Source organism: Chanodichthys erythropterus, chromosome 3, assembly GCF_024489055.1.
Source record: "Chanodichthys erythropterus isolate Z2021 chromosome 3, ASM2448905v1, whole genome shotgun sequence".
Lineage (NCBI taxonomy): Eukaryota > Metazoa > Chordata > Actinopteri > Cypriniformes > Xenocyprididae > Chanodichthys > Chanodichthys erythropterus.
The window spans coordinates 16386716-16414064 of record NC_090223.1 but is presented as its reverse complement, the minus strand read 5'-3'; the positions used below and the strand labels follow the sequence as shown (position 1 = coordinate 16414064).

Here is a 27349-nt window from a genome sequence, read left to right as displayed (position 1 = left end):
ACTTAAGTCATATCAGTAAAGATTTGACCATCATTTGGACTAATGGATAAAAGAGGTTATAACCTAAACTATTAAACCATACCCATTCTAGAGCATCCTAAAAAAAAAAAAAAAAAAAAATACAAGTGGTAGCTGCAGCTTATCTGCATTTAAAAGGGATACGCACCAAAACTATTTTTTATTTTAAGTCTTGTAAAAACAGGTATAATTGGCGCCCTTTAAAAGTAACAAAATGGACATAAAATAGGCCTGTATTAATGTTAAATATCAGTATGAATTTCAATTATATGCAACAGAACCAGATTTAAGGTTTTTTTTTTTTTTTTTTTTTTTTTAAATCAACACTATATTAGTCAGCTCTACATTAGCTATTGCACGAGAAATTTCATGTCAGTATGTTATTGAGCAGACTTTTCCAGTGAGTCAGAGGTACATTGAGCATTTGGGCCATGGTGCAGTTGTAGCCAGGACTGAGCAAAAAGCACAGACCAGAACATTGAGCAGATGTCTAATGCCAACCAGTGTTTAACAAGCATATTCATTAAAATTCAGTACTACAATGTTTATATAGACATGCTTGATCTCAGGCATCACCAATATATAGTTAATCTACGTAATCTAGACCCAAATGCCCACAAGTTACCAAAAAAAAAAAAAAAAAAACCCCACTAAATTAGCACCATTGATGGAAAAGTTTGGCTTAATTTATATAATGCCTATAAAATTCACCTGCATTTAATGCACAAGTATTTTTAAAATGCTAGTGGAAGTTAAAAGGCTCCTACAACTTAGTCCATTAAGTTAAATGGACTTCATCCCCCTAAAGTCAATAGCATAGGATCCAGTAAAGTAAGCCTTTTTGGAAGTGTATACTTACTGGTGTTAAGACCTGCAACACTTTGCAAATGTCCAACAAAAAAGGCAAACTACTGATTGCATAAAAGGGACTTTATTACCATTTAAATTTTTGTCCTATAGCATAATCATTGACAGGGGGATGTGTAGGTAGTCTCAAACGCATCACCTGAAAGAGCAACATGAAATGAGCTTGATCATGTTCAACAAGGAAATCAGCAAGAGCAAAGCATGATTAGGATGAAAATTGTACTTGTCTGATAGTAGTCATAAACATTGATGACCGCTGGCTTGAGATTTTTCACTGCAAGAACCTGTTTTAGCTGCAGAGTGTAAGTCATGGGGACGCCTTTGGGAACCTGAAAGACAGAGGATGAACAGCAGCACATACACTAGCACTCAAGATAGCAGCTCCTGAATACATCCAGTATACACAGTCTCACCTCTTTCAGATACACTAGGACACGATCATCTTCAGAATCGACCCGCTCCACCAGCGGGGCGAATGACTGGGGTGGAGATCCAAGCTGAGTGAAAGACCATCATTTAAATGAACAATTACAACTGAAGTAGCTTCAAGCATCTTAGGACTTTCCAAATCTTACGAACCAGTGACGTATCAGCTGTGAAGCCTGACAGGAGTTTAACATCCACTAGAACCATGTTAGTAGTTGCTTTGGCTCCATTGTATCTGAAGATAAATAGGAAGTTCAGTCAAGAGGATCAAGAAAGCAGTTGCCCTTTGTAAGAATCATAAGAGTTGGTTTCAGGACACAAGTCAAATCTTCTTACGTCACTGTGAAGTTCAACATGAGATTGGCTCCAAGCGGTCGGCAGTCTGCCTTCACCTTTGCGTCGACGCTCAGCGTCCTGGCAACTTTAACGGGTGTCGGAATGTTGTAGAAACACGCAACCTATAGTACGAGAAGCACAGTAAGATTTTGATGTGCACAAACAGAAATAGAGGGGGGGGGGGGGGGTGAAGATACAGACCTGCACAGACACACAAGTGGAACCTGATGCTTTAACAGTGTAATTGCCGGTAAGGTTCTTCAACGGCTTCTCCTGATACAGCAGCCTGTTGTCCCGATTCACTTTGAAGCTATAAGACTCTCCTCCTGCCACTGAGGACTGTACAGTAACAGTGCTGGAGCCCTCCACGCTGAACACTTTAGCAGCATACACAGACAAGGCATGAAGAGCCACCACAGTGTCCTAAAAACCAGCATCACATTAAAGATTTGACCCGTATAAAGAGTGACTGAACTGGTTTGGTGGTCAGAGGTACCTGGGTGGAGGAGAAGCCTCCAAAGGGATTCTGCTGGGTCACGAGCCAGTTGACAATGCGGTTAGCATAGCCCAGGGTTGCCGTCGTGAGAGGCTGTTCAGTGAGAACCGCTAGCAGCACGTAAGAGCTGATCTCCACCGCCAGAGTATCACCAGATGAAGTCTGAGACCAATGCAGCTTAGTGCCTAAAGACGAGAAGGTGGGGGAAAAATTGACGACAAACAGCCTCAAGTATAAGCCCACTCAGGTGCACCAATCTTTTCACATTGGAGCTTGGGCCAAGGTGCAAACATACAAAATACAAGAGTTTGGGCCAACGAGAATTAAAATCAACTCAATGTTTTTGAAAGATTCTAGTGCAGTCACAGTATTACCGTTTTAACCATTTAAATCATTTTCAAACGTAACGGATACAAAGCTCATTTTCATTGGCCATTATTCCAGTCTTCAAGTGTGGAAACTGCCATAGTGTTTTGCATTTTTGAAAATGCACGTCTAAAAATGAACAAGTCAAGACTTCATTAGAAAAGCCTCAGCTCAAGATGAGGATTGTTATTCTCACTTTCAGAAATGGCAAGGTTGTTTAAGGAGGTTAGAAGTTGTGATCGAGTGCTCATCTCTCCAGCAAGGCTGAAGGTGTAGGCCAGCAGAGCAGTGGCGTAAGTGTTTCTCAGGTTCCCAACGACAGGCCTCAAGCATGACAGAGCATTGGTGATGACAGGATCCTGAAAGCAAAGCAGATTAGACAAAAGCCACAACAGGAAGGTCATCTGCAAGCAACTCAACTACTGGAGATATTTTACCGTGACAGGGACACCTAGTTCGAGCAGAGATGCAACAATGTAGGCGGTCATGGTCACATTATCCCCAACTCCACCCTTTAAAAAAAATTAAAATAAAAAAGCACCTGGATTAGAGACAGTCTGAGTCTATGGGTTACAGTCCATTTGATAACACGTACCTTCATTTCATTGTGGTACAGAGTTCCCTGTTGTATGAAACAGCCATTTGAACCCTGCTGGCTTATCCAGTCCTTCGCACTCTGAAGGACATTCGGGTCAATGAAGACAAAGCGCTTCGCTAGACCAAAAGACCTCAGGACAAAGGCAGTCAACCTGGTCATGGAGGAAGTTTCATTAAACTAAAATCACTGGTGATAAAGGATAAACACTAGAATGTGCAGCATTAAATTCACCATGTATTGGATGCATCATAACCAAATGTGCTGAATGATCCATCACTGTGCCTGTAGTTCAGTTGTCCTTGGTATCCTGTTCAGGGCAAACAAACATGGAAATTCATCAGGATGTACAAGCAATGATGGATAATTTGGTAAGCAAGGTCCCTTGAATCACTAAGGTTTTGGAAAACCTGGATAAGAGAATATAGGTGTGATTTCTACACCTATAGAGTTGTGCAGTTTAATTAGGAACAACAAATTATCAGGTTTCTATGCCCTTGACTCAAAGCACCAAAACATTTTAGTCAGTTAGAAATGGGAGTGGGAGAGACTTGATATTTCATACACTTTAAAGAGCAAGCAATCTCACTACAGCAGAAGTACCAGAAAGGGTCTTGTCCAAATCATTATTTGAAGGCCCTCAGTGTAAACCAATAGTCCATATGATTTAATGTAGTGAAACCTGAATTATGGCTAAGTCCTGTGCCTTCACTGTAGTTTGTCAGACTGTTTAGTCTCGCCAACACTCAAATCCATACCGCTCTGAAGGTAGCCTATGGCGGTCTCTCGGATGGCTGCGGTGAGTTGCCCCGTGACTTCCAGGTATAGCAAGATGTAAATATTGGGAGCAAGAATAATCATATTCTGCTCTCCACAGCCAGATGGCATCTTTAATAACCCATCCAGATTCTTCAGCGCACGACCCATTATGTCTCCTATGAGAGGTCAAACATAAAAACACATGAGAAACAAGTTATTCTGGCAAACATCACATGTCAGTTTCTACTAAATTAAATGCTTTACCAAGGACTGAAACAGAGCATCTGGCTGATCCCTGAACCACATTTGTTGGAAACGTCACAGTCACGTTTTCTGAAAGAACGCTTCCTGCAGACCGAACAGAAGCGAGCGTTAGGCTAATGTTTAGCTGTACAGGGAGAACTTATTTGGGAATCATTGATTGCAAACAAACCCTTTGGACACAGTAACCAACTCTGGGTGTTGGTCCTCTCAACTCCTTCAGGCTAAAAAGCAGTAAAACACCCCATCAGTAAAGCAGCATGAGCTCCATGATCAAGCTCCAGAAGGCTGGTTAACTCACCAGGACAAGTAGACTTCGAGTGACTACATCAACGCGTCCTCTTGTCGGCACGGTCACGGCTTCAGTGCCACATAGAGTCTGGGACGGTTCAGCTGAAGCATTGACCGTCACATTGACAGCTCCTGCAGAGACAGACCGTGAGTAACACCTAATACACTCAATTTAAGAGGGAGACAGCACAAGACTAACCAAGAATAGAAGCAGTAAAAACCCATTTAAAGGTCTTTCTCCCATTAGCACAGAGACAGGATGAATACGGCTCATTAAATGCTCCAAGAGTGAAGGCTGCAGATGAAGCTGGAGTTACTTTAACCTGCCAATGAGAGCACATGGAGCAAAGACACATGACCTTCTATACAGATTTGTATAAGAGGAAAATAAACCATGACAGACCATGATGCACTTGGACAGATAGTTGAAGACAGTGGCCTTCAGCTCAAAAGACTCTCCACGGACGATGGAGTATGGCAGGGAGAGCTCCAAGAAGAAGGGCTGGAAGACTGTCAGCAGAGCAGGAGGAGCCAGACCAAGACCTTTGGAAGACAGACAGAACGCCTCCGTCTCCCATGTGGTGATTGTGTCAGGAACCGTGAGAGGAACTTGTGTGGATCCAGTAGCTCTGAAGGACAGAAGAGAGAAAGAGGGAATAAGTAAACACTGTGTGCAAGTAGCTTTAAAAATGGAACAAAGTGTATTACTAACCCCACTTCAGAAAGCTGCCAGATCCATGTTTCTGGAAAGTAAGTCCTGATGGTCACATCAAAAGAGGAAGAGTCACCCTCTGGACCAGCCGCCATTGCCATGGCTCCAGGATGACGGAAAAACATCACTGAAAGAGAGTTTGCAACTCTAGTCTTGTCTCTGAGGTCTGTCAGTTCTCATCGGTCTATCAATCAGGTCTGTGCAAGTCAAATACTCCTGCATAAACCATACAAAATTCATCTGCCAATTTGTAGAGCAAGAACAGACATACCATCACGGAAGTTGCGGTAATAATTCTGGCCTCTGTACATCAGACACTGAGGTACTCTGATAGGCAAATTTGATGAGACCTTCAACCCCATGCTCTGTCAGAACAAGACAAGACATTTGAAAATGAAGTTGTGTTTAACAGGATAATGAACCGTTTTCTACCTTGAAGGTGTCGTAGGCATAGTCTACAGAAACAGCTCGACGGGGTCGAACATTCAGACACTCCTGTTCATCATCAACTTCATATGGATAATTTGATAGTGATAGAACTGGGAGCAAGTTGAACACCTAAAAACATGGGGAGTGAGGGAAAAAAGAGCCACATTAATCTAGTACATAAGTCCAGCTGAACACAGTAAACTGAAGTGGCATGCTAGTCGAAATGCAACAGATTTGACATGCCGCAGAAAGTCAAAAGTAATATGAAGTCTAAGTAAAAGCTCAAGACATGGTAACAGCCAGTGAATACCTCATTTTCAGGTCAACCTGAGCTAAAAATGGCTCACACAGTGTATTCTGGGTATAACATTTATGAATTTGGCAGATGCTTTGATCCTAAGTGACTCAATGCATTTAACATCTGATCACTTCATTAAATTAGTCTAGTTCATTTAAAAAAAAAAAGTAACTGTCACCACTCATTTAAAATGGTCCGTTTGTCTTCATTGATGCCTTCAAGGATACTAAGGAAAAACGGCACATGAAGGCACCCTTTTTAAAAAGGCACATGAATACCATTTCAGCACTCAGACGTCTTCCTGACTCCAAGATCCGGACACTCTGATCTACAGCGCTGAGGCCACACAGAGATCCTGCTTGAGCAGAGACAGTCAGAACATTTCCCTCAGCAGGAACAGCTGTAGCTGGAGAGAACTGCAAAGACACCTGGAACAAGGACAAATAATGCTGTAGGACACGTCACCATTCCCCACTTGTAGCCAAAAGAGTGCACATCATACCTTGTTTTGGAAACATGCTTCTGTGTCAAATGATGCACTACCAACAACTACATTCTCACTGGGCAGAACACAATAGACCAGAATCTGCACTGCTGGAGCCATGTCAACACTGACAGACAGCTGGAACGACACTGAGCCGCTTGTGACTTTATTAGAAACACTTGCTGTGACCGTCTGAAATCCATGGAGGACGATCACTCCTCTGGACAAGACCTGACCGAAGACAGTTGAATAAGGTGCTGAAAAAAAAAAAAAAAAAAAAAAACCCAAACACGCCACCACCACACAGTGTTTTCTCACCATATAGACAATGTCAGCACTGTAGCCACCAGACTCTCCAACAAAAGAATATTTCACAGTCACTGGAAATGTAGCACCACATTTGAGCGGCTGCTCGAGCTTCACTATAGTCAGTTCACTAAATGATGGGTTATCAGGAGAAGCAGGTTGGAGAAGCTGAACAACCCTCATATCTGTAGTGAAGTATGGCGATTTGTAACTATAAACCACCTCTGGAGTCACACTTGCCTGGGGAGCAATGAATGAAATCAGTGAGAGCACAAGAAGTCTTCATGTCACAATATATAAAGAGCAAATCGTACCACCAGATTCAGATCCGCTTTAGGAAGATTAACGGTGTTGAGAGAGAACGTGACCAGTCCGTTCTGGTTTGTGGTCAGATTTAGCAGCAGCTTGTTATTGTTACCATCAAGGAGATACACAGCTTTGTTCAAAATTGGAGTCCCATTGAAACGAGACACTGTTATCTGTTGGGAAAGATCAGTTAGGAAACAGCCAATAAGGCTTCTGAGAAAGGGATGAGCTTTTACTTGCCTTTCCATTAATCGCTGACCCAGGTTCAAAATAATCCAGGAGGTCCAAAAATGTGACCTTGCCAACTTCAAATGTAATGGACACAGTTGCAGACTTTGACATAACTACATCTGAGGTAAAAGAAACAAAAGTGCACAGAATGAGCAAGTCAACTTCCTCCAGACACATGCTGTTGATTCAGATCAGCCAATTGCTCACCTGTTCCCTCCTCCGTGACGTTCACATTTACAAGAAATGAGTCTTGCATATTATTTTCAAATTTGGTGTTGAAAAACACTGCCGTATCGATAATAAGGGAGGCACAGCCTGTGGCATTCATCTGGTAGCAGGACAGAGTCACATTTAAGTCAAGCACAAACAGAAGGAAAACCCTCCACAAGGCAACGGTCACAGACCTTCATGGTTTTACGCAGGCACTGGCGGGTCACGTCTGGAACCTCAATATATGGAAATGGATCACGGCACACCTCCACCAATGCTTGACCAGGTACAGGTTGGCCATAAGTGTATCTAAGAAACATCACAAGGAACAAGATCAGGAACAGACCAACCACAAGACAAGAAAATAAGAGCCTCACTCACTTGGCACAAGCCTCAACTTTCAGTCCCACATCTGCAACACTGTATGTCTGTGGTGCGTTTATGGTCACTTCAAACTTGGGCAAAACTAAACCAGAAACACCACACACCAGATTAAGACCTTGGTTCCGTTATTGTATGTGCACATTTTATGCACTACTTACCATATTTTTTCACCTCAAAAACCTGGGAGATCATTCGGTCACCAATAAAAGCACTTAGTGTGTACATCCCTATCTGAGCCTCTGGGTTTAACTCATGAGAAAGCTGCAAAATCCACCTTGTTGAAGAAACGTTTGTCCACTGACCAATCCGGTTATTATTATTGTCCTATTAAAACAGTTAACAGCTCAGAAACTGCAAACAAAGCAAAACTACAAAAAGCTGTGTCGGCTCAATTTAAAAGACTTGCACCAGAGCAAACTCACCTCCACCACGACCAGATTGTACTGCAAGACACAAAGACAGGCAATTAGAAGCACAAAAGTCACTTTCTTCAAGAGTGAGAAACTCAAGTTTGGAAAGTGAAACCACATTTAAATTTCTAATGTGTTCATGGTGAGACCTTACCATCTGATCAAGAGGCACAAATTTGGCATCCATGGTGACAACTCTGAAATTCACTGCAAAGGCAATTAACACATTCATTGCATAATGCACTTTTCAAGACATCAGAACTTGTAGAGCAGGAGTGTCCAACCCTGTTCCTAGAGAGCCAAGCTGCACCCAGACACCTAGGTAGCGGACTTGCTGCCTTATCAAGCAATGACTTGTAAGGCAGCGTTTGTGCATGAAGGCACCTCAGACTTCTGAGGCAGCATAAGAGTTTAATGATCTACAGCAATATTGCGTGAGCATTGGTGAAAACTAAACAATTACTACAGTTGTCATTTATCGCTAGAAATGACATCAAGTGGAAAATGTTGGTCAAAAATGTACATGTACTCAAACTGGCCAGTAAACGCAACCTTTAATTTTCTAGCTCAACTGACAGAATGGAAAGCACAGGATTGTGGGACATCAAAGGCAGTGAAGGATACATCTATGCTGCCTTCTAAAGTCGGTCAGATGAAGGCATCTCGGGAAACCGGAAGAGAAGCCAACAATGAATTTGGACGTACCTTTATGCCTTCTTACCTTGAAATGTGTCCTCCGAAGACCGTATTTTCCAGTTTTCGGACACAGCCTTACTGTCCTGCAGACTTCAGTTCCAACCCTGCTCCAACACCTGTCTGTAATCAAGCAACCCTGAACACCTCGATTAGCTGCTTCATGAGAGTTTGAATGGGGTTGGAGCTGAAGTCTGCAGGATGGTAGCTCTCCCGGAGCAGGGTTGGACACCCCTGTTGTAGAGTAATGGACTTGAGACACCCAATATTCAACCTAGGGTCATTCACAGCTCACCCATTTGTCCTGGATTGTAGATGGGTTTGTCTGTTTGGATGAAGGTCAAAGGTAGGTAACGTCTGAGCATGACTTTCCTCTCTTCGGTCACTCTGAAGACCCTCCCTTGAACTTCAACCTTCATCTTCTGCACAGACTCAACATCTACTCGAGGAGCCTGTGGAGAAACTTATTTAACAGACCAGACAAAGAATAAAACAGCCACATGAATCTAAACGACAGACCTGGAAACTAAAGCTGCGGTGAAATGGCGTTGAAGAAACCTGCTGCACAAGTTTAGTTGTCCTGTTTTTGTCATCAAGCAGAGAAACCGTCAGTGTGAGACTCTCTTGGGGCTTCAGAAGAGAAATACATAATTTGGCTTCAGATCCAGACTCAATCACTGCAGGGAACGTCACCATGAAGAACCTGAAGAAATATGATTAAAGAAACCAATGTCTGCTTAACATGCAAGAGTCACTAAATTTTGAAATTACATAATTGTGCACTTTGCCAACAAAATGTTTAATATACCCTGCACAGATTCATAGTAACATGAACTTGCACATGGTTTAGTGCAGGGGCTCCAAACCACACTGATTCAGTTCAGACTCCAAGAAGAAATGGTTGGGAACCCCTGGTTTAGTGGTAAACTGCTGCCATCTACTGGAAAACAAATTACCTGAATTTTCAGATACCTGCAGAGGATTACATTGGCTCATAATTATATACATTTTACTCACACACACACACCTCCCAAGTTTATTCATTTAGAGGTTTAAACATTCAAGTACAAAAAAAAGTGAATTCTATAAATACGTTGTTTTTGGGGGGCAGTTATGTAAAGATTAAACCGGAGCATGGTGGATAACCTTGTTTCACAAAGTTCTTTTTGGAAATCATAAAAGCAATTTCATCAGCCTATGAGTAGAAAGCATGAGGGTCCGTGTACGTTTTGATATTTCATTTCAAATTGGATAACTACGCATAAACGAGTAAACGGTCGTTTCCCGTTTTTTCGTTTGTTAAAAAAAAAAAAAAAAAAAAAAAAAAAACGATTTTGACTCGATTTTCGTTTTTTCGTGTCACTGATAGAAAACTGAAACACGACTTGTGGGCGATCATTACACGCCCCTTTCAGCCGAATGGTCAATCAAATCTGAGCCAGTGATGTCATCTTCAATTCATTCAACAAAATAACAGTCCTCTACCGCTATATCAGTAGAGATCATAAATCGGCTCTCTTCTGTGCAACCTAACGCTTATTTCACAGAAATATGTATGCACAGATAAAAACAATGGTTAAAAAACCTACAGTAAATTTAATTAAATCTGTTTTTAAGCTGTCATTGTAAATGACTCTACATCTGTTATCAAGTGTGACATACTAACGATCAATAATGACTATTCTCTATTATAGATCAGTGGCTACTCCACTCATTTTTTTTCTTATTATTCAGGTTGTTTATTCATTTTCAACCCCTGAACGAAAATGAGAAAAAAAAAAAAAAAAAAAAAGCTGAATTCTTGTTTTTCGTTTTGTTTGAAAAAAAAATGAAACGAAAAAGGTGCCGTTTTTCATTTTCCGATTTCATTAAATAAAAAAAAAAAAAAAAACGAATGACCAAAAGATACACGGACCCATGAACAATCTGTTCACTTCAAATCCTATTTAACATTAATGCTACTTACGGTCCTGATGGCTGTCCGCCAACGGCAAAGAGAAAAAGAGCTAAAATGAGCCCTTTCCAAACACAAATCTCCCCCACAGCCATGAATAGCGATCATCCAACACTAAACGCGAATCAATTGTCTCTTTCAGAAACCCCACAGATACTACCGTGTACTGCTCTACAGTTTCTCTCAATCATCTGCCCCAATGGCAGCGATATATAAAAACGATCTTAATCATCGGAACAGATTGATTTAGCACTTTATCCTCAGGCAATGAGGGCGGACAAAATTAATTCCAGGTGGTGGCCAATCAATTAAATGAATGAGATTCATTCCTCGACACTTAAGAGTGTTAAGACCTCTGTGGTGAAAACCAAGTTTGTAATGTTTTTAGTAACCGTGTGTAAATTCAGTTTTCTCCTTAAAACTCCATTGTATCCAAAAAACCTTAGTAAAAAAGACTGCCCCAACGCAGTTTGAAACCACTTTTACGAGATTTTCAGTGTCTGACATTTTGTTTCAGTGGTCGGAGCATGAATTATTTGAATTATTTCATGAGTTTCTCTGACTGCTCGTGCAACTGCTCACGCTATTGTATCTCAGAATATCTCTGATTATTTCATTGTTTCAGCGCCGCGTGAACTTGTGCCTAAACTTAAAAAAAAAAAAAAAATAAAATAAATATATATATATATATATATATATATATATATATATATATATATATATATATATATATATATATATATATATATATATATATTAAATATTAGGAGGAGCTCAATACAGGACTGAAGTACTTATAAGAGTAACTTCAACACAAAGAAAACATTAAAGGAGAAAATGAGGGTAGGGTACCATTTGGGATTCAGACTTTGAGTTTCTCTCTGTGTAAACTGCAGATCTCCTCTGATGAGAAAACAAAGTTCTTCTACAGATACATTTAGTGAATCCATTTTTACTTTTTGAGTTCCAGCAATCTAAACTTTACTTTATGAATGGCAGACAGAAATGAGAAAGTCAGTCTCTTTCTGGTAAGAACTGCTTTCTGCTTCAAGTCCACCACTGTTTTCACTTTATTAAGAAACATCCTGAGCACCAAACCAGAGTCATTTGACCTACTACAATTTGTGTACAGGACAAACAGATCCACAAAAGATGATATTTTTAATTTATCGTTCACAAAATTCAAACCCACTTGGAAAGTAAGGATAGTTGTACATTATTACTTTTTGTTGACTTGACAGTATATTCAGAATACTTGAGTTGTTATACTTTAAAGCCTTTTCTCCCATAATATTATGTGTTGCACTCAAAAAAAAATACAATGTTGGATTTACCTAAAGAAATGGCTCCACAAAAGTTATATAGATTATGCTTGTTAACAGCAAGTGTTCATCATTAATGCTCAATCATCACTTACATATTCACTTAATTATCTTACTGCAACATGTCAATGTTACTTGTAGTGTGGACATTACATGACTTACCTGTGTTGTTGAAAGGGTTAAAGGTGGAAGATAAAAAATAAAAAAACACACTCACGAAATGTATTTTAATAGTAATAAACTGTGAGAAAAAAAACAATGATATACTGGACACATTTGCTGGTAGTTTAATGTAAAATTTAATTTTTTGGGTCACCCTTGTGCTTCAGTTCAGGAGAAGAGAAGACCCAAAAACATTGATGATGCTGCATGTTGCTTTATTTAACAGGTGGTGACTGCAGTTGCTGATGCAGTGAAAATCTCTTTATTTAAAATATTTTTAGTGGAATCAAATGAAATAAGTTCACAGTAATAATATGGTCTCATTATTAGCATATTATATTAGTTTTTACATTTAAATGCCAGTCTGACAATTTAGGGCAGTCTATCTGTGTGGTACCTTTACAGTACTGCAGATTACAGTTAATAATTAAAAGCCTGGTAAGGTTAACAGTGTCCAAACCATAGCACTTCTTAATTAAAATATACATTACATAGCAAATAATAATAATAGTTATAATAACAGAAAACCCAATGTGGCGACCAGGGCGGGCGAGAGCCGTGAGGGAACGGCGCGAGGCCGGTGACGCAAGTGATAACAAGCATCACCTGGGAGGCGCACCAGCCTTGAGTCTCTCACGGAGGAGCTCCAGGAGCATAAAAGGAGGAGTGACGACCGTGGAGGATGAGAGAGGACCAGGCCTGGACTTTATGTTATGGTTTTGTTATGTTTGTGTGGCCGGCAGACGTCCACGAGGGTCTGCCGGCATTACTTTCGTTTTGTTCTTTGTTTATTTTACAATAAAGTTTGGTTGAATGTTCGCCGGTTCCCGCCTCCTTCTTCCCATTTACGAACTGTGTTACATTGGTGCCGAAACCCGGGAGGAAGGAGGGACATGCTGTCGGAGAGCCCTCGCTGCTGAGGGGGATCGCGGTGCTGCGGAGTTCGGGCAGCGCGGAAGTGAAGACCGCGAGAGGCTGCCCGAGGCGGTGGTGCTGGAGCCTTGTGAAAGGTGGGACGGAGACCCGGATGCCGTGCTCCTGGGACGAGGTGGGGTGGCTGCCGCCCTGGACCTGGAGGGAGCGGAGGAGTTGCCGCCGTCTGCCATGGGCCGGAACCTGCTGCCGTCCGCCATGAAGGGGAGGAGCAGGGGACGGGGGACTCGCTGCCGGCTGCCCTCAGTCGGAGGAGCCATCGCCGGCCGCCAGTAGGCGGTCGAGGATCGGGCCGTCCACCGAGCGTCCAGTGCCACCGCATGGCACCGCGAGAAAGAGCCTCTTGGCAGGCTGAGGACCGAGCGGCAGTGTGTCGGGGAACCGGACCAAGAATTTTTTTTTTTCTCTTTTTCCTCTCTCCCCTCTCTCATCCTGTCGCTCCCCTTGCTTCCGTCTCCTTTCTCTCGTCTCATCTGTCCTTACCCCCAGGTGCTGCGGCCGCCGAGACAGGCCCCGGGGGGGAGTAGAGCACAGTCTCGGAGGTACCCCCCAGCCTGCGAGGGGCGATGGGGGTATGTGGCGACCAGGGCGGGCGAGAGCCGTGAGGGAACGGCGCGAGGCCGGTGACGCAAGTGATAACAAGCATCACCTGGGAGGCACACCGGCCTTGAGTCTCTCACGGAGGAGCTCCGGGAGCATAAAAGGAGGAGCGACGACCGTGGAGGACGAGAGAGGACCAGGCCTGGACTTTATGTTATGGTTTTGTTATGTTTGTGTGGCCGGCAGACGTCCGCGAGGGTCTGCCGGCATTACTTTCGTTTTGTTCTTTGTTTATTTTACATTAAAGTTTGGTTGAATGTTCGCCGGTTCCCGCCTCCTTCTTCCCATTTACGAACTGTGTTACACCCAATAATACAATTAATTGAAGGAGCATTGGTACTGATATCCATGGATGCCACTGCACAGTTCAGGTCACTTCTTGTTCCAGACCTTTGCAATATGAACACAGTGTCACACCAGAGATCCTTCTGACCTTTTCTTGTGTTGACAGCAACAACTTTGAACTTCTCATATGGAGGAATCAGCACCTCTTTCTCAGAAGGAAATATAGAGTAATGTGACACATCAGCACCTTCACAAGTGTAGATTTGAAAACAAGATTTAGTTCCAAAACCTTGTGCTACACTTTGATATAAAGAGGAGGATGTAAATGATCCAAAACGAACCTCTTTGTTCAGAACATTCTTATCAAATTCATCTGTAGTACCACGATACGTGAAATAGCATCTATTTTGTGTTTTCTTCAGAATCTGTATCGCATCTGTTAACAGAAAATTAAATGAATACCATTTAATTGTCTTGTCTTTGTATTTTTGTTTCTGACTACGAACATCATTATTGAAAAATTCATACAGTGGACTTGAATGTGTGTAAACATAAACAGCAACTGAATGATTTTTTGACAAGTTATCTTCTGGTGTTTTGGCTTCACGGACACCCTCTTCCCAAAGTTTTGCAAATTCATGTTCAGACTGAGATTTTTCTTTCTCTAGAAGTTTTGTCTCCACCAGGTGTTTCATGTTCTCTATACAACCCTTATACTGATCATCAACAGAATTTGGTGCCATATCCAATGGAAATATCTGTTCTGCAGATCCTCTGTGATCCTTCAGCAACAGAAATCATAATGATCACATAATCAGTAGTCATGTCTGTACTAATTATAGACCCTTTTACAGCCCACGTGATCAAATAGTTGCGCGCGCATTTTGGCAACGGAAGTGGTGTTGTTGCCTATTGGTTTTAACGTGTTAGCAACTCTGAAAGGTTTTCAGGCCTCTCAAGTGTAACGCACTGAGCGTGACAGTCACTCATTTCGGTCTTTTGTCACGCACTCCCGCCACACGTTGTATTTCTCACGCAGAAAAACTATTTTTCATATATTTAATATTCCGCTGCGCCGGGCAGGAATCAAGCACGTCTCCCCTGGGGTAGCCTGCCACTTATCAGCCAATCAAAAAAAGAAAGAGGCTACACAGTAGCCAATCCGAAAATAGCACTATTGTATCTGGGTAAGATTTAAACCAACAACCAATGAAAAAAAAAAGCATATCCTGGAATTGTTCACCATCATCCTCGTTCACTCACAGAGGAAAACACTGGAGCTCTGAGTATCACTTTGAGCACAGAATAAGTCATGATCTCCTATTTTAATGTTACAACAAATTCAGAGCTTGTTTGACACAAACAATGACAACTTGACTGCTGTTAGAGAATGTTTCCCAGATAATCAGCATCAGTTTTTCATGAGTGTCTGAACTTAATCAACAATTTTACAGCCTGTTCACTGAAAACACCTGCTCAGTAGTCTATACCTAGTTATATTTTCGTTATCACACGATGACTGACATTTTGTCACATTAAACGTCTCTCTCTCCAAAAAGGTTTAATAATTTTATTAGCACTAAATAAATTCAATGGTCACTTTAAAAATCATGTCATGTTGGATATTTGTCATTCTTGCCTGTCTTTAAAACTTGAGAGAACTGGTTTATGTATATATATCTGGCCACTGTATTTGGCCATCTGCTAACATCTTCTATCCATTCGACTACACGGATCTGATAGCCGGATACCATTTGATAAAGTCATCTTTTTAAAATAACTTTATCTGTCTGTGTTGCTTAATCCGCTCGCGAAGCTGTAGATATATATATCACTTTCGGAGTTGCTAACATGTTAGAACCTATGGGGAACAACACCACTTCCGTTGCCAAAATGCGTGCGCATACGTTGCTACGTCATCATTGTGTACAAACAGTTAAAGGGTCTATACTAGAACACAAGCTTACCTGTCCTAAAGCAGCAAAAATGAGAAGAGCTTCAGTAATCAGCAGCATCTTGATTTAGCAAAATTCCCAAATGAAATAGTTGATATAGAAGAACGGATGCTGAAAGAAAACCAGAAGTACAACAGCATTTCATAAAGACTAAATCTATTACTCCAATATGTTGCACAATTAAACTGTTTCCAACATAAAACAGTTTTAAAATGATAGAAGTGGCAGAACTTTTTGAATAATAATCATATTAGTGTAACATTTACTGATATGTTGACTAGGGCTGCACGATTAATCGCATGCTATTCTCACGCGCATTTCGTCAGTAAAGCCGGTTCCCTGATCACCGCTAAATCGCCATCACCTGCTTTCAAATGAAGCGGCATTTAATAGACAGAGCCGTAGATCACTGAAAAGCCACACAATATCGCGTTCATATCGCAGATGAATCGCCTTCGATAATGAACGCGATATTGCGTGGCTTGTCTGTGAACTACGGCTCTGTCTATTAAAAGGCGCTCCGTTTAAAAACAGGTGATGGCGATTTAGCGGTAATCAGGGAACCGGCTTTACTGACGAAATGCGCGTGAGAATAGCATGCGATTAATCGTGCAGCCCTAATGTTGACCTTTGACTTTAACCTCTAACCTTTTACTTTAAGATTATTATTCATGTCGGCACCAATGATGTCCAACTTCACCAGTCAGATATCACTAAAATTAACATTAATGACATGTGGGAACTCGCAAGTACGATGTCAGACCCTGTAATTTGCTCTGGCCCTCTTCCTGTTCGTTGGAGTGATGAAATACTTAGCAGACTGTCATCACTCAATGGTGTCCACAAAATAATATAGGGTTCATAGACTTTTCAATTGGAAAAGTTTTTGGGGCAGACCTGACCTGTTGAAAAGAAATGGTATCCATAGTGCCGCTCTTCTCTCTACACTCTAAAAAATGCTGGGTTAAAAACAACACAATTGTGTTTATATGACAACCAAGCTCTGATGTAAATATTGGACAGAACATATGCTGTGTTTTATAAACTAAACAATTTGCCATTTTTTTATTTTTATTTATTTTTTAAATCAGTGCTGGGTCAGTCAATTTGATATTTTTTTCATTTAAAATAATACAAATTTGTTTGATGGAAACTTCCATGATGGTGCCGGCATGTCTTTCACTCTGAGTGTAGTGGGTGTGTCTATTTTTCCCCCACAGTATGTTTAAAAATGAAATCTCAAAACATCTTATCTGTGGCATAAAGGTACTGTTGGTTATAATAACAATAATGAACAACCACTCTTGGTCAGGGATGAGACTAGACAATTGGTTTTCTTCTTGATGGTGTAAACCATATCACCAAATTGCTCTTGTTTGTGGCCTCTTTTATAACAAATGATGTGCTTCTGTAAACATTGTTACAAAGACCACAAACTTAACATAAAAACCAAGCTACAGTGCCCAACTAAATGAAACACTGATCACCATAATGGTCAGTGTCAATAAAACATCAACATCTAAACCTGTTAATTCTCAAAAAGAACTGTAGACAAATGACAGAAATAAAGTCAGTCTGCTTTGTCTTTTCAGTTGGTTTCATCTAAGGCTGTGGCTAGATATCAGATGTAGTTATTGTTTTTTTCTCTTTTCTTCAGCGATTGTGATCGTTATCATCAGGGGCCCATTTCAGGAGGTTCAACCAACTCTGAGTTAAAACTTGAACTCTGAGTTGACTTACACTGAGATGGGAAACTTTGACCTTTCTGTTTCAGAACAGCTGAATTGAGTTAGTTCAATCAACTCTGATGACTCTGTGTTAAGCTTGTGCACCACGACTATGAAAAGCCACGATCAATGGAGCTCCAATATTATGATTCACCATGGCAACAGCACCCAACAAAAACTGGCAGAATGTCAAGTTCTATTCATGTTAAGTACTATTCATTTTCATTCACTGATTATATTTATTCAAATTATAAATACTTTTATTTTTTATTAAACCTTTGTTAGGCACTTTACTTTCTGAAAAAAAATGCCTATCTGATGTGATATGTGATGGGAAGAGGGAGAAGAGTGAACTCAGCAAAAGGTGGATTCAAACCCAGTCAATCGCGGCACAAGTTAGTTTTCCACACCCAACACGCTACTGCTTACTCCACTGAAGTCATTAATCACGTGTTGTTTTTAACCTTGTGTGACATTGGTGGGCGGAGCTGCTGTAAATTTGCAGTTAGTAATAGACACTCAAAATAATCTTGTTTTCCGTTTACATTAAGATTGTTTTTATTACCACACTGACAGATAATTTTACTTAAGTAAAATACACTTAATTTAGACCACCAGGGAATTTACTGTGTTGCATCCCAGACAGCAACATAGTGTGGCCCAGATCCAGCAAACATGTGGTACATGTGGATTACATGCAGACCAGATGTGGGCTGACACAATGTTGCTCTCAGATATATATTTAAAAAATCTTAAACAATATTCCATGAGAAACTGTTAACCCATTTTAATAAATTACATGTGGATTAAGATTACCATAATTTTTTAAAATGTCAACAGAACTGAACAGTGTCCTTACCTTGTCTATTCTCTAGAAACAGAAAATCATGCAAACGTCAGTATTGCAAAACGTCAGTCCAATGAAATCTGCTGAATTTTCATACTCTTAAAAAAAATATCACTGGATTCTCTGTTGTCACTGTTCAATAAAGAGGATTTCCCAATCTGCTGTCTAGTCAATGATGATGATTGAGGAGTGTTTCAGTTGTGAAACTTTAAAACATAGTAAAGTTTAGGGCGTCAGCATCAGATTCAGCTCCTCCTCCAGCTATTAAAACTAAACTGAGATGTCAGTTTAATTTAGATCTATGTAGTTTTTGTGGGAATGTGTTCATAGGTTTCGCAGATTATTTATTTAAAAAAAAAAGATGTTGAACTAATTATTTTATTATTGTAGAATACAATATTTAATATCATCTTATTGTAATTATGTTCAGAAACATCTTATGTGTTTCATGTTCACAACCATGACTTGCACCATAACCACGTTTTAGGCATAATCATTGCACAGTAAGTCTTTTACAAGTCATTCTGGAAAGTTGAATAACGTTCATTATAACCTATTTATAATTCAGTCTTGCTCTTTATTCTCACAGTTTTGTGTAGGAAAAAGAAGCAATTGAGAAGCTGCGGTTGCAAATGCTGATCTGAATTTGAAACATTTAGGAAACTGTGGTCAGAAATTTCACTTGTACATTTTATGGTGACTTCCGCTACCATTTAACTCGTCCTGTTTTGAAGATGTGTTAATATTTAATGGGTCGTTTAAAACTGACATTAAAGATAATAATTGTTGGAGTGTTTATATCTTCTGCACATTGAGTTTTATATATATATATATATATATATACACACACACATATACAGTACAGTCCAAAAGTTTGGAACCAATAAGATTTTTTGTGTTTTTAAAAGAAGTTTCGTCTGCTCACCAAGGCTACATTTATTTAATTAAAAATACAGTAAAAAACAGTAATATTGTGAAATATTATTACAATTTAAAATAACTGTGAACTATTTAAATATATTTGACAAAGTAATTTATTCCTGTGATGCAAAGCTGAATTTTCAGCATCGTTACTCCAGTCTTCAGTGTCACATGATCCTTCAGAAATCATTGTAATATGCTGATCTGCTGCTCAATAAACATTTATGATTATTCAGTGTTGAAAACAGTTGTGTACTTTTTTTTTCAGGATTCCTTGATGAATAGAAAGTTCAAAAGAACAACATTTATCTGAAATACAAAGCTTCTGTAGCATTATACACTACCGTTCAAAAGTTTGGGATCAGTAAGAATTTTTATTTTTATTTTTTTTGAAAAGAAATTAAAGAAATGAATACTTTTATTCAGCAAGGATGCATTAAATCAATCAAAAGTGGCAGTAAAGACATTTATAATGTTACAAAAGATTAGATTTCAGATAAACACTGTTCTTTTGAACTTTCTATTCCTCAAAAAATCATGAAAAAAAATATTGTACACAAATATTTTGTACAATTGTACACATTAAATGTTTCTTGAGCAGCAGATCAGCATATTAGAATGATTTCTGAAGGATCATGTCACACTGAAGACTGGGGGCTTGGGGGTGTCAGAGGGCAGAGTTCAGTAGGGAAAAAGCTGTTCCTGAATCTGCTGGTCCTTGTCCGGAAGCTTCTGAATCACCTTTGAGAGGGCAGGAGGATAAACAGCCCATGGTCAGGATGAGAGGAGTCCTCAAGAATGCTGCGAGCTCGACGAAGACAGCGTTTTCACTGTATGTCCTCAATAGCTGATAGTGGTGTCCCTGTGATGCGTTGGGCAGTTTTCACCACCCTCTGCAGTGCCTTGAGGTCAGCAACTGAGCAGTTCCCATACCAGACTGTAATACAACTGGTCAGGATGCTTTCGATCGCACACCGGTAAAAGTTCATCAGGATGGCTGGAGACAGCTTATTCTTCTTCAGTGTCCTGAGGAAGAAGAGGCATTGGTGGGCTTTCTTGACCAGGCTAGAGGTGTTTGTGGTCCACGACAGGTCCTCCGAGATGGTGGTTCCCAGGAACATGAAGCTGGAAACACGTTCAACAACCCTCCCGTTAATGTGGATGGGGTCATGCATGCTTTCTTTCTTCTTCCTGAAGTCCACAATGAGCTCCTTTGTCTTGTTGGTGTTAAGGAGCAGGTTATTGTCAGTGCACCATGTGGCCAGGTACTGTACCTCCTCCTGTAGGCAGTCTCATCGTTGTCTCTGATGAGGCCAATCACTGTGGTGTCATCAGCAGACTTAATGATGGAGTTGGATCCATGCACAGGCTTGCAGTCGTGGGTGTAAAGGGAGTAAAGGAATGGGCTCAGCACACAGCCCTGTGGTACGCCAGTGTTGAGTGTGATGGTGGTGAAGCAGGTGTGGCCTGACCTAACATGCTGAGGTCTATTGGTCAGAAAGTCCATAATCCAGTTGCAGAGAGAGGTGTTAATGTCCAGGTCTCTAAGTTTTGTGGACAACTTGGAGGGAATGACAGTGTTGAACGCTGAGCTACATACTAAGTCAACAAACAACATTCATACATATGTGTTGTTATTGTCCAAGTGAGTACAGAGTGCAGCACTGTGCATACTGCATCCTCTGTGCTCCTGTTTTTACGGTAAGCAAATTGGTGTGGGTCCAGTGTGGGTGGGAGACAGTCTTTGAGGTGTGCTAGAACCAAACGCTCAAAGCACTTCATGATAATAGGTGAGAGTGCTACAGGACGGTAGTCATTCAGGCACATTGGGGAGGAGTGTTTTGGCACTGGCACAATGGATGTGGACTTAAAGCATGTTGGCACAGTTGCTTGGGTGAGGGACAGGTTGAAAATGTCTGTAAAGACCCCTGCAAGCTGCTCTGCACAAGCCCTAAGCACACGACCAGGAATACCATCCGGGCCAGCAGCCTTATGTGCGTTGATCCGGCTCAGTGCGTTATGGACATCTGTGGAGGTGAGTTTAAGAGTTTGGTGGTCTGCTGAGAGTGCGATTTTGTTGGATGTCTCCTTGCTGTTGCTGTTGAAACGAGCATAAAAGTCATTAAGCTCGTTAAGAAAGGAGACATCTGTGACCGTTGGAGTACAGTTACCTGTAAAATAATAAATAATAAAATAATAAAATAAAATAATTAATCCTAATTTAAATAAATAACAAAAAAAGTTTTACAGAAAACACTGTTATTTTACAGGTATTTCCTGAATTAATTCAAATGACTGGCAGCAGCACAACATAAAACAGTAACAGATCTTTCAAGATCTCAGCATCTTTACTTATTACAATCCAGTTTGACATTATTTTTTTCATATAAAGATGTCTGGAACAATAATAACGGTTGCCTTAAAAAAACTCACTCTGGGGGTTCAGATAGAATATTTCACACGTGAAAGGGTTAAGATTCTTACACAACTTCTTGATTTCCTTGTGAGTCTATGATTCTGGCTAAATATTTTCTCCATAATGACTTCATAAAATCTTTCAGAGTATCACAACACTTCCGGAAATTCTGCAGTAGTATTTGCAGGAAAAATTAACAACTAATATTAAATAATTTAAGCAGAAATTAGACTCTGGTATCAATGAATCAGGCCACATGGCAACTATAACATCACTAAAAAGTGACCAACAATATCTGATCAGAGTTTTCCTTGCAGTTTTTTATTTTCAATAAAACATCAACATCTAAACATCTGTTAATTCTCAATAAGAACTTAAGTATGAAAGAAATAAAGTCTGGCTTGTAAGTGAAGATGCTGAAAAAAAGAAATTGAAAATTATATAAGTTTTAACCTTAAATGCTCATCTTGAACTAGCTCTCTTCTTCTCCTCTATTACAATTCCAGGTCAAAGTTTGAACTAAATTGTCATATTCAATATGCTAGTGCAAGTATATAACAATTAGTTCAAACTTTGACCTGTGGAGGGCAGTATTATGCTAAGCAGTGTCTACACTGCTGGAAATCTAATAGAGAAGAAGAAGAAGAAGAAGAAGAAGAGAGCTAGTTTAAGATGAGCATTTAAGGTTAAAACTTATATAATCTTTTTTTTTTTTTTTCAGAAAATGAGCGTTGGTTTCTCTAGATAAGACCCTTATTTCTCATCCTCAACATCAGTCACAGACCCTGCATATTATCCACCCTAAATAGTATTGGATATTACTAATGTCACATACTATTTAGGGTGGATAGAATGCACATTGAGACGCAGCCACAGAGTCTTAATAGTGTTGCTGTAGTGCTGGATATCAGTCATGTGATCAGCCAAGAGTCATGTGATCAGATGCAGCCCAGTCACAGCTGTACTGATATTCAGATCAACAGCACTCTTACTCATGTGCTGTGGATTAAATACATGATGAGTGTAAAAGATGAAAGCAGCTCGATCCAGATCTATTGGTGTAACAATTACTGACTATTGACCGGTAAGATCCTCAGAGAGGAAAAACACTCAATCACGAAATCATCATGTTACATTTAACAGTGTGTAGTGTGCACACTGCGCAGTGTTCATTTCATCTGGGCTAACCTATGTGGGGCCTACGTGGAAACTGAGGGCAAAACTGGCGGGGACCCAGTTAGGCAGCCCAGGTGACACCGTTCTGGGCCCCACATGGCTATGCTGGCTGGGTCATTCACTGACACATATGTTTAGCTGCATTAAATTTACTTCATGTGACAAACCTTTTCCCAATCTGTGACCCACAATTTGAAAACCCCTGTGTCTACCAATATTAGTCAATGGAAACTCTGAAAAACAAAAAAACTCTGTTTTAAATAAGCTGAAAAACACTGTTATTGTACAGGTATTTCCTGAATTATTATGACAACTATTATGATCAAACACATTCACTGTAAAAAAAACAAAAAACAAATGACTGGCAGCACAAGGTGCCAAACAAAAACCTTAAAATGAAAGTAAAATCTCTAAAAATTAATTTAAAATGACTGGCAACAACAGAACATTAATCACTCTCTTAAGATCTCAGCATCTTCACTTATTACAGTCCCATTTCTTTCTTTCGAATCTTAATGAGAATTAATTGAGGTTTAGATGTTGATTTTTTATTGAAAAGAATAAAGTTTGACATTACCATTATTGTAATCAGTGTTTGCTTTAGTTGGGCTCTTGACCCTTGACTTCATATTATTAGTTATCATCATTTTACTGTAACAGGCTCCTGAAGCACATTTGTTATTGGAAAAATTGCAAGAGAAGCTCTGGTCAGATGAAATTGGTTACTTATTGATGATGATTCAGTCATTATATGGCTTGATTTTCTGATCTAATCCAGAGTCTATTACAGTAGTTGTGCATTAGATAAAAATCACATATTCAGATTGTTTTTTACTCATTATATAGAAAGTGTTCAGCTGTGTATTTTAGACTCACACAAACATCAAGAATCAGCAAGAATTTGAAGACGTGTCAGTACAAGTTGCTTTCAGTTAAAACAGCTCAAACAAGCATTTTAGTCTAGGACTAGCTATACTAGAAACTGGGGGAAATTCTCTCACGCGTAGAAGGTACAATTAAAAGCCAGAATCAGAAGGAGGAAGACTGCATCTGTATGCAGTTAAAAGTTCAGACAGATATTGTGGCACTAAACCATTCAAGGCCTTGTCGGTGAGCATGAGAATTTTAAAATCGATGCGAAACCTGACCGGGAGCCAGTGCAATGACTCCAAGATGGGAGTGATATGCTCACTTGTCCTGGACCTTGTCAGGATTCTGGCCGCTGAGTTTTGGACATACTGTAATTTGTTTATGGTAGATTTAGAAAGCCCAGCAAGCAGCGCGTTACAATAGTCGATGCGAGAAAAGACAAATGAATTGATCAGTTTATCAGCCACCGAGAAAGATAACATGGGGCACAATCGTGCAATATTTCTAAGATGAAAAAATGAAGTTTTGACCATATTTTGGACATGAGGATCAAATGTTAGATTTGCATCAAATATCACCCCCAAATTTTTTAATTTAGTTTGAAACTCCAAAGCAGAGCCATTCACCATTAAGGTTACAGCATCAGCTTTACGAATTTGTTGGGTGAACCGATGAGCATAACCTCAGTCTTGACGCTGTTGAGACCGAGTAAATTATGAGACATCCAAATTTTTATCTCAGAGATACAATGTTCTAGAAAGCCAACATTCGTATTATCGCCAGATTTTAAATGAATATAAATGTGGGTGTCGTCTGCATAAAAATGGAACTTAAGACCCTAGAATTTGAGAAGTTGGCCCAGGGGGAAAAATGTACATACTAAAAAGCAAGGGACTCAAAACAGATCCCTGGGGAACTCCAAATTGCACTGCCCCAACTTTGGATCTGCATCCACCCAGGGACACAAACTGCCTTTCATCTGAGAGGAAAGACTTGAACTAATTTAATACTTTGTCAGTAACAACAAAAACAGTTTCCAAACGATTAAGTTAAAGAAAATGATCCACTGTGTCAAAAGCTGCGCTGAGATCGAGAAGAATCAGAATTGAAAGACAGCCAGAGTCCGCAGCAATTAACAAGTCATTTGTGACCTTAACTAATGCTGTTTCAGTGCTATGTAATTTACGGAAACCAGATTGGAGAGGCTCAAAAAGATTATTGACAGAGAGGTGAGCGTATAATTGAGAACTCACAGTTCGCTCAAGCAATTTAGCAAGAAAGGGGAGATTTGAGATGGGACGAAAATTATTGAGGTTGTCCCAGTCTGTTTTGGTCTTTTTTGGTATAGGTGTTACAGCAGCAATTAAGAGCAGCAGGCACAACACCCATGCGCAGTGAGTCATTTACTATACTCAGGACAACAGGGCATAAAGAGGCAAAACATGATTTGAACAATTCACAAGGTATGGGATCAACTATGGAAGTGGTAGATTTCAATTTTGAAACCTCCTTTCCAAGGGAAACAAAATCATGTGAAGAAAAATATTGAGAAATAGGAGCCATAAAAATGTGTGATCCTAAAAGCCGAATCAAACGATGCAGGATTAATAATGCATTTGCGAGCATTGGCAATCTTTGAACTGAAATGATCAAGAAATCTATTACAAAGATACACTAGAGGAGCTGTTTCCTTTGAGAAGTTTGTTAATGGTATGAAACCAAGCTTTGTGATGCACATTCAGGCCAGAAAGACGCCACCCTCGCTCCATCTTACAAGCTGCCTTCATAAAGCACAGTTCATTATACCAGAGAGCAGAATGCACAAAAGCCACAGACCAGGATTTCATAGGTGCAAATGAGTCCAGACCAGACGTAAGAACTGTGGGATTTTGATCCACTCTTTACAGATCCTCTAAATCTTTAAGGTTTCTTGGCTGTCTTTTGGCAACTCGAAGTTTCAGCTCCCTCCACAGATTTAAGGTCCGGAGACTGGCTTGGCCACTCCATGACCTTAATTTGTTTCTTGAACCACTCCTTTGTTGCCTTGGCAGTATGTTTCAGGTCGTTGTCATCATGCTGGAAGACCCATCATCAGTGTTCTGGCTGAGGGAAGGAGGTTCTCGTCCAAGATTTTATGGTACATGGCCCTGTCCATTTGCTCAATGCAGTGAAGCAGTCCTGTACCCTTAGCAGAAAAACAGGCCCAGAGCATAATGTGTCCTCCTCCAGGCTTGACTGTAGGGATGGTATTCTGGTCTAGACACAGTTGTCCACGTTTCCACCGCCACACCTGACACAGGCATTACATAACATTTCTAAATGGCTTGAGTTGTCTCATTTAACTCTTAAATGTTAAATAAAAAAATAAAATTTCCATATGCTTCTCCATAAGAAATAGACCTGCAAGGGATGCATTTGAGCTGCAAATCAAGAATGAAGTAATTGAAGCAGTGAATGAATCTTGGGATCATTCTAGAGAATTTAAAAATTTGATAAACATTAGTTTTTGTTTGACCTTCTTACAGATGTACTCAACATGACTTATTAGAAGGGATTTCTCATGTGGTTAATACCATTGGAAACTATAGGCTGCTGAATTTAACCCACTAGTGTCATTGTCTCTTATTGTTAAAAAAAATTAAAAAAAATAAAATATTGCAAAGTTAACTTTTGCAGCAGTCACCAAGTAAACTCAAATGAATGGAATAGGCTAAAACTACTCAAGTCATCAGTAAAGATTTGACCATCATTTGGACTAATAATGGATAAAAGCGGTTATAACCTAAACTATTAAACCATACCCATTCTAGAGCATCCTAAAAAAAAAAATCCAAGTGGTAGCTGCAGCTTATCTGCATTTAAAAGGGATACGCACCAAAACTATTTTTTATTTTAAGTCTTGTAAAAACGGGTATAATTGGTGCCCTTTAAAAGTAACAAAATGGACATAAAATAGGCCTGTATTAATGTTAAATATCAGTATGAATTTCAATTATATGCAACAGAACCAGATTTAAGGTTTTTTTTTTTTTTTTTAAATCAATACACTATATTAGTCAGCTCTACATTAGCTATTGCACGAGAAATTTCATGTCAGTATGTTATTGAGCAGACTTTTCCAGTGAGTCAGAGGTACATTGAGCATTTGGGCCATGGTGCAGTTGTAGCCAGGACTGAGCAAAAAGCACACAGACCAGAACATTGAGCAGATGTCTAATGCCAACCAGTGTTTAACAAGCATGTTCATTAAAATTCAGTACTACAATGTTTATATAGACATGCTTGATCTCAGGCATCACCAAT

General features: G+C 39.9%; 2 protein-coding genes across 3 annotated transcripts; both read right to left on the bottom strand.

The window, feature by feature from the left end:
- Positions 1 to 961: 961 nt before the first annotated feature.
- Positions 962 to 16142, bottom strand: LOC137008882 (alpha-2-macroglobulin-like protein 1). Of its 2 annotated transcripts, none has more exons than XM_067370651.1 (34): positions 16102 to 16142; positions 9398 to 9581; positions 9174 to 9330; positions 8340 to 8392; positions 8198 to 8218; positions 7934 to 8099; positions 7773 to 7857; positions 7586 to 7700; positions 7389 to 7509; positions 7191 to 7300; positions 6959 to 7123; positions 6657 to 6884; positions 6357 to 6569; positions 6133 to 6282; positions 5560 to 5685; positions 5399 to 5492; positions 5128 to 5254; positions 4819 to 5044; positions 4615 to 4738; positions 4426 to 4547; positions 4297 to 4348; positions 4128 to 4211; positions 3863 to 4039; positions 3339 to 3414; positions 3105 to 3258; positions 2947 to 3021; positions 2706 to 2868; positions 2144 to 2328; positions 1849 to 2070; positions 1648 to 1769; positions 1465 to 1546; positions 1299 to 1382; positions 1109 to 1214; positions 962 to 1024 (listed from the first exon to the last, which is right to left on the bottom strand). In XM_067370651.1, exons 2-34 carry the CDS (start codon positions 9572 to 9574, stop codon positions 984 to 986), a joined length of 4203 nt encoding a protein of 1400 aa, XP_067226752.1. In that variant the 5' UTR covers positions 9575 to 9581; positions 16102 to 16142; the 3' UTR covers positions 962 to 983. The 2 variants fall into 2 exon arrangements, with proteins under 2 accessions (XP_067226752.1, XP_067226743.1); XM_067370642.1 differs by lacking the exon at positions 16102 to 16142 and adding an exon at positions 10845 to 11001.
- LOC137003757 (NAD(P)(+)--arginine ADP-ribosyltransferase 2-like) lies at positions 11695 to 16149 on the bottom strand. The gene is made up of 3 exons (XM_067364044.1): positions 16102 to 16149; positions 14190 to 14916; positions 11695 to 11735 (listed from the first exon to the last, which is right to left on the bottom strand). Exons 1-3 carry the CDS (start codon positions 16147 to 16149, stop codon positions 11695 to 11697), a joined length of 816 nt encoding a protein of 271 aa, XP_067220145.1.
- Between the last annotated feature and the right edge of the window lie 11200 nt (positions 16150 to 27349).

What these genes read in the sequence shown, in the direction of transcription:
- LOC137003757 (XM_067364044.1), bottom strand. Translation starts at nt 16,149, where the DNA reads ATGCTGCTGATTACTGAAGCTCTTCTCATTTTTGCTGCTTTAGGACAG. An exon ending in TTTTTGCTGCTTTAGGACAG is followed by an intron (nt 14,917 to 16,101) that starts GTAAGCTTGTGT and finishes CTGTTGCTGAAG; the next exon opens with GATCACAGAGGATCTGCAGA. An exon ending in AGTGGCATCCATGGATATCA is followed by an intron (nt 11,736 to 14,189) that starts GTACCAATGCTC and finishes TTTTCTCATCAG; the next exon opens with AGGAGATCTGCAGTTTACAC.
- LOC137008882 (XM_067370642.1), bottom strand. Translation starts at nt 10,927, where the DNA reads ATGGCTGTGGGGGAGATTTGTGTTTGGAAAGGGCTCATTTTAGCTCTT. An exon ending in ATCTGTCCAAGTGCATCATG is followed by an intron (nt 4,739 to 4,818) that starts GTCTGTCATGGT and finishes TCTCATTGGCAG; the next exon opens with GTTAAAGTAACTCCAGCTTC. An exon ending in TGTACCACAATGAAATGAAG is followed by an intron (nt 3,022 to 3,104) that starts GTACGTGTTATC and finishes TTTTTTTTAAAG; the next exon opens with GGTGGAGTTGGGGATAATGT.